We start from the raw sequence: 14783 nt of genomic DNA, 5'->3' as shown, positions 1-14783 counted from the left end.
GATCAGAGAGCTCAAACTCTTAGATTATAAAAGAAAAGAAACTGAGAGAATAATCAAAGCCAGGTGTTTTGCTGAATTTAGTTTTAGGTTGAAATTCACAATATCTAAATAAATAAAAATACAACTGGGGCTGGGGAGGAGGGAAGACAGAATTTGGTAGGACAGCTCTAGTTTAAAAAGTGCTTTTCATTTTAATTTCCTATCTTAAGTATAAGGAAAAAAATGTAAAATGAATGCCTGTATCTAATATACTATTCATGACAGAATGATCTGAATTATACTTACATTTGAACACACACACAAACATCCCATAAAAGCCATTACTCTGTTAACTAGGAGATAGTGGTTCAAAATGCAGACCAAATGTCCGCAAGGAAATTCACTTGAGAAAAGTGCTTGAATCCAGCTGATGGTCAACTAGAACCCTCCTGTCACCAGTTTTTGCACAGATCTCTGTAATCAGGAGGACCAATGATTTTCTAACCTGCATGCAAAATACAGAACACTTTCTCTGAATCTTTAGTGAAAAGGAACCGGTATTCCCAGTCTGCTAAGCAATATGCATAAATATGCAACTTTAATCTTTTTGGCACCGTGACAGGCTGTTGCAGAATTTTCACAAAGGTAGAACAAATTTGCAATGGAATTAGGAAGCAAAAGCCAGGTTTGATTATGTTCTAGGTGCCGCCAACTCAATCAGAGAGCTTCATGGGGAATTGCGGATACTCAATCTATCATTCAGGAAAAAGACAAATTAATTATGCCAATATAGATTCAGGTGTTTTTTAAGCAACAAAGACCTATTGTATAGCACAAGGAACTATACTCAATATTTTGTAATAAGGGAAAAGAATCTGAAAAAAAAAAATATATGTATGTATAACTGAATCACATTGCTGTACACCTGAAACCAATACAACATTGTAAGTCAACTATACTTCAATTAAAAAAAAGAAAAAAATAGATTCATGTCTAATGTGCTGTTTTCATAACAGAGGTTTGTTGCAGATCTAAGCTCTGTTATTCTACCGAGGAACCTTTGCTCCATACCCTGATACTGTGTAGAGATAAAATTGAAAGTAAACTTAAGAGCGATCTTGATTCAAAGAAGAAAATATCCCAGCACTTGGATGCATGTGCAGTCATTAAACAGATATATTTTATGATGGGCATTAGTATGGGTTGAGGTTAAATTCTCTTCTACTATGGAGAGTCTGTGAGTTTAAACTATGGTGGTAACTCTCTTAAGAACTTTAACATATCCTCTCGTTTATCTGCCCAGAAATATTGTTGAGGGAGGTGTTATGTTTCCCATTTGCCGGATGAGAAAACCATCTCCATGGGTTTGACTAACTTGCCTGGAACCACACAGCTAGTATGAAATCAAAGGAGGCTTCAGATCCAGTGGTGAAACTGGATTCTTGCTGATTCCACTGAACCAAAATGATAGCAGTTGGAGTGAAGACATTATACAGGGAGGACTGGGTGATTCCTGCTCCTGCTAATTGAATGTCATCAGTCTGTAGAGGCTTCCCTTCCCAATGGTGATGGCAGACCTGTAGCCTCTATGTTGTGCTGTAGGAATTGTTTCCCATGGGAATGCCTATTTGCCAAAGTCTTTGCTCTTTTTTGGAATTGAAAACCAATTCCCTAGATATTTAAAATAATTGAGTCCAAAGGGGAAAGGGGGGAGAGATAAATAAGGATTTGGGGGTTAACCTAAACACACTACTATACATAAAAGAGATAACCAACAAGGACCTACTGTATAGCACAGGGAACTATACTCAATATTTTGTAATAACCTATAAGGGAAAAGAATCTGAAAAAGAATAGATACATATTATGTAAAATTGAATCACTGTGCTGTACACCTGAAACTAACAAAATACTGTAAATCAACTATCCTTCAAATAAAAAAAAATTAAAATAAAATTATTGAGTCCAGGAATTGGATACTATGCCTTTCCTACTCTTTCCACAGATTTCCTCTCCTCCATTTCCACGGGTCCTCACACTTTACCCAACACCACAGAGAATTACTTTCTTTCCCAATGTACTCCTCTCAGTAGTTTTGAGCCCACTCAACACCCCCCTGACCCACGAGAAAAACATAAACCAGAATTGTTAGGATTTCAGTTTTGAAAGTAAGATAATCCTGGTGCAATTTCTCTCTACTATGCAGGAGGCCGGGACATCTCCTCTTTGCTTCTCGAGAAATCAGCCGGGCACGTGGTAGTTATTCCGCAGATATACGTGAAACCGGTCCTACATTTCACAGTGCAAATCTGAGCTCTCTCTTCTAGCCACACAACCTTGTTCAAGGTGCTTAACCCCCGGCAAGCCTCATGTTTTTCATTTGTAAATAGAAATGGTGATTTCTGCCACTTCAAAATTATTGTGGGAAGCATATTCTATAATACGTGTAAAAACTCTCACACAGTGACCGATGCATAGGAAACAATAAACAAGCAATGATGGCTCTCCTGAATACTCGACCAAATGTTTTAATGTGTGCTTTCCCCTCTGATATTTTGCAGAGGTTTCTGCTGTCTTTGAGGCTGGCACTTCAGTGACTTACATGTTTCAAGAACCCTACCCAGTGACCAAGAATATAAGCCTCTCTTCCTCAGCGATTTATGCAGATTCAACCCCATCCAAAGAAAACATTGCATTGAGCTTTGTGACAGCCCAGGCACCCAGCCTCCTGCTCTGTATCAACTCTTCTTCTCAGGGCTACCTGGCTGCCCTGCTCTGCAAGAATGGTGAGTTCTGTTGGCATGAAGCCTGATGCAGTGTTATTCTGTGCTGGAGGGCCAGTACATGCCCTCCAGAACTCTGCATAATTTCAACTTAATGTGGTCCCACCTGGGCAGTGTCTTTCCCGATCTCCAGGCCAACCTTTGATTGTGCTTTTCCTTTATGAGTTGCAATTGGTATTCAGGAGCCGTGTCAATTCACTGCTGAAGTCTCGAATGCATTGACTTTAATTTGCTTCAACTGTGTAGCAGTCATTCTTTATTATTTATTCTGTGCTGGAATCCATTAAGTGTAAAGGAGAAGATCATCAGCGTATCTGAATTTCAGAACGACACTCGTCACATATATCCTGTCATCTTTGCTGCAGGATCCTTTACTGAGGACTGTTAAAACAACTGGCATAAATGCAGGCTGTATTAATAAAAGCTGACTGCCTAGGTCTTAGAGAGAAGTAGTATGTGTGAGTCATAACCTTGTGAAGTATGGGGCTGGGTGCTGAGAATCAGATTTTGGAAAGAATGTGGACAAAAGGAAATATGTGAAGATTAGAATGACAAAGGGGCTAGAACCCAATGAGTACAAGGAGGACCGTTGAAGGACATCAGTTTTGATGGCTGTTCGCAGAAGCCAGGTTTGCGCCTCACCCTACTTAATTCTACCCTGCAGTGATGAGGACAGTTTATGTAGTCACGACCAAGGACACTCAGATCAAACTCCTAGAGAACAGTTGGAACAGGCGAAGAGGGCAGATGTGGACATCCCTGTAGTATGGTCTCAAAGAACACTTTCCTATGATCGAGAATTTCTTTTCCCCTCTTGTAACTTGCTATATAATGAGATGAGTTTGGGCTTTTGAACCATCCACCACAAGGATGGACTATGGAGCTGGGGGGAGCATACAGGAAGCCGGGGATATACAGCACATACTGTGCCCTCTCTAGACCTTATGTGGAAACTTTAGAAATTTCTCTTGCTCTACTTTTACTTGGGTTTATTCTTCCTCGTGTCATCTTGTTTTCCAACTAGGTATGAACTAGGTAATGAAGAATGATATGTGGGCCTCAAGCAAGGTTCAAAACTGGTGGACCTGTGGGTTGAATCGGGCCTGATTTACAATAATAATAACAATGGCTAACTCTAAAGGACTCATTCATCCTAAAAGCAACATGGAAGGGAAGGAAAAAAGGAGATAGAGAAACTAGGATAATGAATGGTCATCCAAGACTGTCTGGTCTTGAAAGACTCTGGAAGAGAAAAGGAAAACCTTATGGGTTATTAGACCTCTAATTTATCAGCAGAACTCTGTATGATTAGGACCATTATAACAACATGTCAGTTTTCAACTCTTGCCCCTAAAATGTCTCTGTAAGGTCAGTAAGGCTGGCTGAGGACACTGAGGCATGGATTAACTGATTAACCTAGGCCAGCCAGCTAATTCATGACACAGCTAGGGCCAGATGCCAGGTCTCTAGATAGTCAGCCCAGCAGTCTTTCCTCTAAACTAGATCATCCTGCTCTGTTGGGACTGGATTATAGTCAGATGGTTACAGAGCACTGAGATGCCAGATTTCCCCGAAAGCACCTTTTGGGTGCGGTTCTGTAGGATCATGCTTATGGTTACAGCCTGTGTAACAAAAATAACTATATCAGATTACATATATATTACTCCGTATAGTCTATTATAATATAGATATTCAACTCTATGCTGGGCACTATTCTAATTAGTACAGAGCACTTAAGCCTCACAATAATCCTGTGTGATTACTGGTATTAATAGAATCAGTATCTTAGAGTTGTAGAATCTAAGGCATATAGACAGACATTAAATAGCTCGCTTAAAATTCCACAGCAAGTAAGGAGAGAGCTGGGATTCAGTCTTCCCTCCCCAAGTCTAGTAGGTATTCGTGACCATAAGGGGTAAACTAAGAGTGTTATTTTTTGAAAGACAGCATATTTTAAATAACTTTAATTGGGAAGGCATTCTTTTCGTTTTTTTTAATTGAAGTAGAGTTGATTTACAATATTTTGTTAGTTTCAGGTGTCCAGCAAAGTGATTCAGTTATACATACATATATATCTTTTTTTTTTTCAGATTCTTTTCCCTTATAGCCTGTTACAAAATATTGAGTATAGTTCCCTGTGCTATACAGCAGGTCCTTGCTGGTCGGGAAGGCATTCTTGAATTCTGCCTTAACCTTTATTTTCTTATATGCTAAAGCCTCACTTCATTGAAGGCTCTACCTGACCCCATAGGCATTTACATGTTTTAAACCCTGGCTAAATGCAGGAAGCAAGGAGATACTTGTGCCTTGCTTTTTGGTTTAAGCTTAGATCTCAGGGCTAGTGTAAAAGTACAGGCCTTGCAGCTCAGTCTAAGATACAGGAAATGGGTGTCCAAGCCGTGGTTAGTAATGGGGTGTCCCCCATCCCCTTACTCAATCTCAGAGAATCACTATCCCCGCCCACCTTGCCCCACCACGATTGCTCTAGGGACCTCTTGTTGTAGTAGGTAGTGCTGGGGGGCTCAGTGATTGAGGATGCTGGACTTTTCCTACCATCTCTTTCTCCTACAGAGACACAACTAAGATAAGTGCTCATTCATTCATTCTTCTATTGATTCTCTGGGTCATTGATTCTCTGGTCATTAGTCCCCCTGCACAGGATCAAGAGACCGACAAAAGTAAGCAGGATACAGGATACTGTGCTCTCTCAACACAATCAGGAAAAAGAGAGACTCAGACACTACCTTAAACTTTTTGAAAGATAATCTAAATACACGAGGGAATCCAGTTGCCCAGATTTCTCAAGCAATCTAACTAGAAGTTAGATTTTGCCTAACTTTAAGGATGAATCTCCTAGGAATTCAGAGATTATAACGGTAGAGTAAAATGCCTTGTGCGACAGTGAATTCCTTGTCATTGGAGGTCTTCGAATAATAATTGCATGATGATTTGTTGGAGAAACCATAATAAGAATTCCAGCAGTGGATGGCAGAGAAAAATAACCTCTTAGTTTCTTGGCAAGTCTTAGATTTCATGATTCTCTGTTCCCTTCCTGTGTCGTCTTACATTTATATTTCTTTCTGCTAGGGCTTTATTTGCAGACTTAGAACTGCTTCTATAAGGAGCTAAGAAGTGGTATTCTTTTTTAAAATTTTTTATTTTATGTTGGAGTATAGTTAATTTACAGTGTTGTGTTAGTTTCAGGTGTACAGCAAACTGATTTAGTTACACATACTCATATATCTGTTCTTTTTCAGATTCTTTTCCCATATAAGTTACTACAGAGTATTGAGTATAGTTCCCTGCACTATACAGTAGGTCCTTGTTGTTTATCTATTTTATATATAGTAGTGTGTGTGTGTTAATCCCAGCCTCCCAAGTTATCCCTCCTCCCCGACCTTTCCCCTTTGGTAACCATATGTTTGTTTTCTAAGTTTGTGAGTCTGTTTCTGTTTTATAAATAAGTTCGTTTGTATTATTCTTTTAAATTCCACATATAAGTGATATCCTATAATATTTGTCTTTCTTTGTCTGACTTCACTTAGTCACAGAGAATAATACCTGTCTCCTTCATAAAGCTGTTATTAAAAAAGATGAGTTAATATGTGCAAAAGTGCTGCTTCTACTAGAAAATACTATATATATGTACACAATTATTATTACTGCAACTTTGTAAATAGTAAGCCCAAATAGTCACTGGCCCAGACTTTTATTATTAGCCTCATTTTGCCCACAGCAATAATACCAATAAAAATGATCTTATTTCTCCCGGAAAAAAAAAAAAAAAAAAAGAAGTGGTATTCTTACAACTTGTTCCCAGTACATTCATAGTATTAGGTCACTGACCTAATTCTCAGTGAAAAATATGGGGGACACTGAATTGTAAGGAACTAGAAATATTTTTAACACAACTTTGATACATTTCAGTGGCAAATATACCTCTGAAAATATTAATGGAAGTAAAGAATACTTACAGATTGAAAAAAGAAAAAGATTAGGAGGGCAAAGACAGTAAAGAGTTAACTTGGGAAAGTCTCTGGAAGGGATTTTTAAAAAATTTTTATTGGAGTATAGTTGATTTACAATGTTGTGTTAGTTTCAGGTGTACAGCAATGGAAGGGATTTTATAATAAGATTGATTCACACCTCTCTGATGTGGAGGGAAGAGTTTTCTGTTAGCACAGCTTTCTTAACCTTTCTTTGATTTAAGACACCTTTGGGAATCTGGTGGAAATTAAGAGAGGGTTACTCTTAAAAGGAGCCTTTTTTGTTCTCCCCAAGAGGGAGAAAATGCCCACGGCCATGTCATACATAAAATGGCTTCAATTTCAGCCCTCTGGGTTAAGAAGCCAGGGTGTGGAGACATGGCTTGCAAATATATTTAATAAGGCGGCCCAGGCTGGAGGAGAAAGAGCGAGGGGATGCAAAGCCGTGCTTGTGAATCTCTCCCTGACAGGGTTTGATCTGGCAGGTTTGGAATTCTTCTTTGTCCTTGATCATCGTTCTTGAATTTTCTCCAATTAGACACTCAGGTTAAGCCACTGCTGTCTTTTCAAATGAAAACAAGTTCTTCCTAAAGGAAGAAAAGGATTTTAATTTCTGAGATGGAAGAACAAAGGCAGAAAGGGAGACATTTTGGGGTCAGAGAGTCCTTAGGAAAGAGAAGGCAATTGTGCTTCAAGAACCTGGGGTTTGGGACCACAGGCAACTTCTCAGAGGCACGGCAATTGGAGGAGAAGGGGCCGTTGAAGGAGGAAAAGGGTCTAGAGAAGGAGATGAGGATGTTCAAAAGAGACACAACTTTCAGAGCATTTTATTGAATGATGGCTCTGCCTTCCCCACTGTACGGGGCAGCTCTCCTTCATGCTTGTCATTTAACAAATATTCACAGAGCATCTTCCACGTGGCAGGCACTATTTCATGTGCGGGAGAGACAGAGATAGACTGGATCCTGTCCTGCCTTTAAGGAATCTAGTCTGGTGACAAAGATAAAAGCAAGTAAGGCAACAATGTATCATCAATACTAGCACAGAGTTCCAGGTAGAGTGAGCAAGTCTTTCTGGGAGGGAGGGTCAGAAAATTCTTAATGGAGAGTGACCCTTGAATTAGTCTCTGAAAGATAAGTCAGTGTTCTCTACCTGGACGTTATATTTTTTTAATAAAATAAGTTGTTTCTTTGATTGTTCCTCATTTTCTCCTTTTTATTCCCATCACATATGAAATATGATTTTTTTTTTTAACCAATCAATTCCCTTTTCTACTCTTTTTATCATCTCTCCTTCTTGGCTCCCTGATGGTAGAAATAAAAAAAAAATTAAATTTACAATATGTGATCATTCTAAGACCATCAATCGAGGGTGAAATCACTTGGGTACAAAATCCAAACAGGATTCCCGGTCACCTTCCCTCAGTGGCTCCTCAGCTGCCTTCCAGCACCAAATGGTACGTCTGACTTTGCTTCAGCATTTTCTTTTTATCAGTCTTTTTTTTTTTTTTTTTTTACCATATATATTCATAAGATGCACTGTCTGCATTTCTGATTGCACATACCTTGGAGGAAATAGTGATGAACCCAGACACTTCGCCTTTGGAACAGACTGACTCAAGGGAGACAGCGATGAAGAGGAATCCAGAGAGGGAGTGTCTTCAAAGTACAATCCTCAACAGCTGTTTTCTCACCGGAGACCTTCAAAGGTTCACGCTGCCCCCATCACTCCCTCTCTGACCCTGGCACATGCTTGAGATCCTCAGAGCCACAGAATCCTGATAAACAGCCTGAGAAAAGCATGCCTCAGAAGGCGTGTCTCCTTGGCCTTACTAAGCCCTGATCACTTTCGTCTCTGGGCTTGTATCAAACAACACTTTGCTGCTTGGAATTGAAAATTCCCATGTCTTTTGCTAGCACCCAGACTTTGTTTAGGTTGGTTCATTTCCTACATTTCTGAGCTTTCCAATCATCTCTTGCTCAGGGATACTGGGTCCTGCTGGACTTCTGTCCTCCACTTCACAAGAATATGGCTATGACACAATGTGACCTTGAGAGGTCACCTTTCCCTCTAGAGGAAGGACAGTGATATGGGCAGAAGGAAATGGTATCCCCAGTATCATCACTCAGTTAGTACACCAAGCCGGGGGGTGGGCCTGAATGGAGAAATGCAGGCATGATGAGTAAGACTGGATGTCGGTCATCGTTCCTCTTTCTCTACTCCTTGTTGTGGGAGATCCTTTATTTTGTGGTGTGCTCATAGGTCCTTGACGATTACTGTGGACTGAATCATGTCCTCATCAAATTCATATGTTAAAGCCCTGATTTTATTGTGTCTGTATTTATAGTAAGGAGGTAATGAGGTTAAATGAGGTCATAAGGGGGAACCCTGATCTGATAGGGTTAGTGCCATCGTAAGAGGAGACACCAGAGCTTGCTCTCTCTGTCTCTCTGTCCCTCTCTGTATTTCCACCTCTGCCATGTAGAAATACAGTGAGAAGGTGGTCACCTGCAAACCAGGAGAAGAGCCCTCACTAGAGACTGAATTGGCCGGCACCTTGGTTTTGCTGGCCTCCAGGACTGTGAGAAAATAAAGTTCTCTTGTTTGGGTCATTCAGTCTACAGTATTGTGTTATAGCAGCTCAATCAGGCTAAGACAAAGATCAAATGGGATGATGCAAGAGGATGTGCTTCATAGATTGTGAAGTACAAAACACGGTATATATTTTCTTACTGATGATAATAAAATAATATGAATTATCTGCATGCTTGGGTGATGAGAGCATGCTTGTGAAGTGCAGGTTTCAGGATAACTGGGATGCAATTTGAATACAAAGAGAACATAAACATTGCCCATTCCCTGGAGGCAGAGCACCTAATGAGGGGGACATTCCCCCAGGAAGGAGAAAGATGAGATATAGGGTGCCCACCCTGCACATGAGCTGCTGTCACCAGGCACAGGCAGCAGCTTTTGATGTACAAAAACACGACATGGAAAAAAAAATTTTTTTATAACTTTAAGAATGGCTTTTTCTCAAATGCCCTCTGAATCAGACCTTTGGGAAACTTGTCTGATGTTTCTAAAATAAGACAGAGAAAGAGGGGGAAAAAAAAAAGAGCAGGGTATATGCAGAGGACTGATGAACTGTTGAAGAGATCTCCTCCCTGCAAGGCCGGGCTCAGCAGGACACAGCTGGGGAGACGCAGTTAAGCACTTGGGAAATGCCCCCCTTCAAGCCCAACCCCTCTGGCTATGGAGTAGGCTGGGCAGCATGTGCCAGCGTCAAGGAAACCAAAATAGGGGGACAGCAGCTACTGACTCCGTGTTCCAAGCCCCTGAGAGAAGAGTGGTAATCAAAGACTAGTATGGAAATAAGGTGAACAAAAATAACAAAGTATAATTCAATCTATGAACATCAATTGAATACCTACTGTATTCATTGGCTGGGGCGCCATAACAAAATTTTGCAAACTGGATGGCTCCATCTACAGAAATGTATTTTCTCACAGTTCTGGAGACCGAATGTCTGAGATCAGTGTGTCAGCACGGTTGGTGTCTGGTGGGAACTCTTTCCTTGGGTTGCAGACATCTCTTCTGGAAAGAACATTCTTCCTATTAGTTCAGAGCTCCACCCTTATAACTTCATTTAACCATAATTACTTCCTTAGAGGCTCCATCTCCAAATACAGCCACACAGAGGGGTAGGGCTTCAACATATGAATTCGAGCGGGATACAAACATTCAGTCCCGAATACCTATCATAAGCTGGATGCTATCCTAGGTGCTGAGAATAGAAACATGAATATAGTGTAGTTGGCTTCCGGGAGATTCTTGAGGTTAGTTTCCATATACAATTGATCTTTGTAATGTTAGCATTTAACAGAGTACCTAGCACATAGTTGGCCTCAGTATTCTTGGACGGAATTCTGTATTTTGAATCTAGTGGGAGAAGGATGTATATACTTAGTATGGGAACACCCTCCACGCTCCATGAAAAGACTTTATAGGATTACAGTGGGGCCATATTGGGAAGAGAGGGGAGCTCCTCCCAGGGCATCACAAAAGACACCATAGTGAATATGCACATGAATATAAATTCTGTTAATTGAGTAGTAATGTCCTTTAAAATGTTCTTCCTGAGATTCTGCTCTGTCCCCTGTAATACACGTGTGAGAGGCAGTGTGTTTGGGCAGTGGGCTTCTAGGAGCTGGCTTGCTTTGATTGTCTTTTCTGAAGGCCTTTGGGGTCTTCTCACCTTGTACTTTCCCAGTTTAAACAACTCTTCAGAAATGTTCCAGGAATTGAGCAACTGTTCGTTATTGCAACAAGACCTGTTGCTTACAACTGTCATGTGTATGTAGTGTGAGCCTCATGAGAAATTGTCATCTGTCTTGTTGGTAAGGAGAGAAAAGGCCTGCCCTCGGTGCCTTGGTTTCTTCATCTGTAAATTTGGGATAATTGCAGCGGTCAAGGGCCTCACAGCAGTGTTGTTAAGGATTAATGAGATCCTGTTTGTAAAGGGTCTTAAGGAACTCAGATGAAAGATGTGGGATAAATACAAAGAAGGGTTATTACAAAACAGACCAAAGAGCTGGCTGGTGACTAAGCCACCTTGATTTTCTTTTTTAAAGCCTGGTGGAGAGAGTTGGGTGTAGGGGTGCTGAATATTTAGCTTTTGGACTAGAACTCTAATTAGAGGCTTAAGGATTAACAAAGTAGTTGAAGTCTGTGTGAAGAAAGCTTTTCTCAGAAAAAAAGACATGTTTTTATTCTCCTTGGACCACTTGAGCCGCAAATACTTTTATCTCGAGATGTGGAACAAATTCAGCAGAAGGCCACAGCTCAGGGCACGTTCAGTGTTCTGTGCTGTTAATTGCCTTTTGTGCAGCGAGTCAGGCTTGGATTATCATTATTGCTCTTAATTTAAAGTTATTGAAAATGTGTTTCCACTTTAATAAGTAGCTTGACCTCTTGATGCCTAGAAATGAAGGCTCTGAAAACCGGATCCTCTAGCTAGCACTGCAGTGGGGTTCTAAACCTTCGGGTCCAGTTTAAATTCCCGCCACCATCCACAGGAGACTTCCCTCGACCTCTTAGCTAGAAAACAGTTAATAGCAGCCAATATTATAAAGTGTGTCATGTGTGCCAAGCTGCAGGTTTAGCACCCTGCATATGTTCATTCATTCAATTCTCACACAATGGCTATGGAGTCAGTGCCAACATTTCCCCATTTTACAGATGAGGATACTTAGGCACAGAAAGGTTAAGTGACTTGTTCAAGTTCACACAGCTGAGCCAGTGTGGCTGAAAATTGAACTCTACTAGGCTCACTTTTTATCTTGTAAACTATTCTGCTCTATGCTCTGACCTCTCCTTGTATTGTGTGTACTACTCTCATGGAACCTGTCAGTTTCTCCTTGGTGTTTGCGTTAGCTTTCACGTAGTGTGTGTGCTCTGTCAGGAATGCCATGTTCACTTCACAGTGCCTAGCTTATGGAACCCTATTTAAAAGGTGGGCCAGACATGGATGGACCTAGAGATTATCATATTACGTGAAGTAAGTCAGACAGGGAAAGACAAATATCATATGATATTGCTTATATGTGGAAACTAAAAAAAAAAAATGATATTAATGAACTTATTTACAAAACAGAAATAGACTCACAGACATAGAGAATGAACTTATGGTTATGAGAGGAGATGGGGGAGGGATAATTAGGACTTTGGGATTAACATATACACACTACTATATATAGAACAGATAAAAAACAGGACCTACTCTATGGTACAGGGAACTATATTCAATGCCTTGTAATAACATAATGGAAAATAATCTGAAAAAGAATATATATACACATATATGTGTGTATATATGTATGTATATATATGTGTGTGTATATATATATACACATATATATATAACTGAATCATTTTGCTGTACACTTGAGGCTAACACAACATTGCAAATTAACTACACTTGAATTAAAAATAGTAATTAAAAAAATTAAAAAGGTGGGCCAGACAGAAATGATGGGGCATAATACGAGTGCTAAAACCCCATTGGAATATTTAGAAAAGCATTGCTAACAAAAGAGGTTGCCAGATATCTCTTATATTTGGCAACTTGCACTGTGGTGCACATTGAAGCACACAGGGCTATCGAGTGGGAAAAAATAGCGTTCCTTATTGATGCCAATTTCTGCAATGCCAGTTGCAGGGACTAGCTCAAGCCCCCAGCTCTGAGACTAGCCAGCTAAACTTGGCAGTCACTCTCAATTGAAATTTTGAAGTGAAATAGCACATGGGGGAGTGCTCCTTTCTCAGAACAAGTGACTTTACAATGATTAATAGGGCTCAGCAAAAATTTCGGGGTTCAAAAAATTCACATGTAACAAAGGCATGTTCTTACTTAAACGTGGAGGATGAAGGCACAAAGTTATTGTCACTCTCTTCTTAAACTCCTCCACTGTGACATAAAGAAATTTACAAATTTTAAAAAGCTGGAGCTCAAAATGACAAAGAGGACAAACGAGAGAGCTTAGGATGGGTAAGAAATAACACAAATTTTTGGAAATTGGGCAACAGATGGAGGTGAAAGCTGCCTCTTTTCAGGTCTCTTTGAAGGCATGCTAACGAAAAGGCATCTTGGGAGAGGTTCAGACCTGGGATGGTTTGTGCACCATAGAGGCTGTGCTGAGACATGAAGTTGGGGGAAATAGGGCAGAGTTTGTACAGGGAGCTGTTGACCTTGGACCCACTTTTCTGTGTCCAGCCAGGGAAGCAAATTCCTTCTCCCCTCCATCTCAGGAGACCAGAGACTTATTGTGTAGCTTATAGGAATTGAACCAAAGGGGATCAAAGCTGTGGGGAGCAGGGTTGAGAGAGATGCAGGGTTAAAGGTAGAAATAAAGTGACACTCTGTACACTGGGCGCTGCATCACTAGCCTTATTTTTTGCCCTCTTCCAAGAGCTCTATAGCGAGGGTTTTCTTTCTCCATGCAAGAGATGGGAAGTTTTTTCCGTGGAAGAACTGAACAGCCCTATTAAAAATATATGTAATAACTAGAATTTTAGAGATGCTCCCACTAAAAAAAAAACAAAAAAAACCCCTAGTTTATCCATATCATCACCTGATAGGGAAGCCCATTTGTTGAAAAAGTCAGCCCATGCACATGGAATCTTCAGTCCAATTTGTAGTGCCACAGTCATGAGTCTGAACAGATAACAAGCACCATCAGATATTTCCATCAAAGCTCCAAGATGAAGGGTAAAGAGCAGAGTGAACAAACACAGATAATTAAAGAGAACAGGGATAATGCAGGAGGCATAAGAAACACTAAAGACATATCTTCAGAGAAGTGGGAGGATATAAGAATCCAGGAAACAAGAACATGGTGCTTTAAAATAAAACTGGCAAGCCATAAGAAAGAACTCTCAGAAATGCAACAGAGGAAATTTTTAAAAACCTGGAAAATTGGAAGATAAAATTTGAGAAATGTCCCAGAAAGTTGAGGAAAAACACAAAAAAGCAGCCAGTAGGAGAGCAGAAGAGAAAATCAGAGGGTCAAACTTGATGTTTCAATGTCCAATAGGATTTACAAGAGAGAGAGAATAGATGTGGGGAGAGGCCATTAGCAAAGATGTAATTGAACACACTTTATAGGATAAAAGAAATCTGATATAAAATTTTGCTACCCTACACAGCACTGTGAATAGTAGAAGACATACAAAGGCAAAATCCTAAATCTGCTAAAGACGGAATCTGGAGTCGGACTAACATATGACTTCTTAACAGAAACACTGGACGTTCAAAGATAATGGAAATGCATATTCATAATTCTAAGAGAAAATGGGTTTCAAGCTAGACACTATGCTTAGTCTAATGATCAGTCATATATCATATGGAGAAATAAAAACTATTCATACATAAAAGGGAAGACGTATCTCACATCATCATTTAAAACTTCCTTAGCACCTTTATTAAGACACTACTGGATATGCATATATTAGTTATTGAATGCTATGGAAGAATCAC

At 40.1% G+C, this 14783-nt stretch overlaps 1 protein-coding gene across 1 annotated transcript in view; it reads left to right on the top strand.

The window, feature by feature from the left end:
* CNTNAP5 (contactin associated protein family member 5) overlaps positions 1-14783 on the top strand; it is an 877159-nt gene that overhangs the window by 769803 nt on the left and 92573 nt on the right. The window contains exon 19 of the mRNA XM_061199178.1: positions 2541-2765. Within this exon, the coding sequence (XP_061055161.1) occupies positions 2541-2765 (225 nt within the window). The remainder of the gene's footprint in view (positions 1-2540; positions 2766-14783) is intronic.

This window comes from Eubalaena glacialis, chromosome 1 (genome assembly GCF_028564815.1).
Source record: "Eubalaena glacialis isolate mEubGla1 chromosome 1, mEubGla1.1.hap2.+ XY, whole genome shotgun sequence".
In the NCBI taxonomy this organism is placed as follows: domain Eukaryota; kingdom Metazoa; phylum Chordata; class Mammalia; order Artiodactyla; family Balaenidae; genus Eubalaena; species Eubalaena glacialis.
This window is presented reverse-complemented; position numbering and strand designations above follow the sequence as displayed.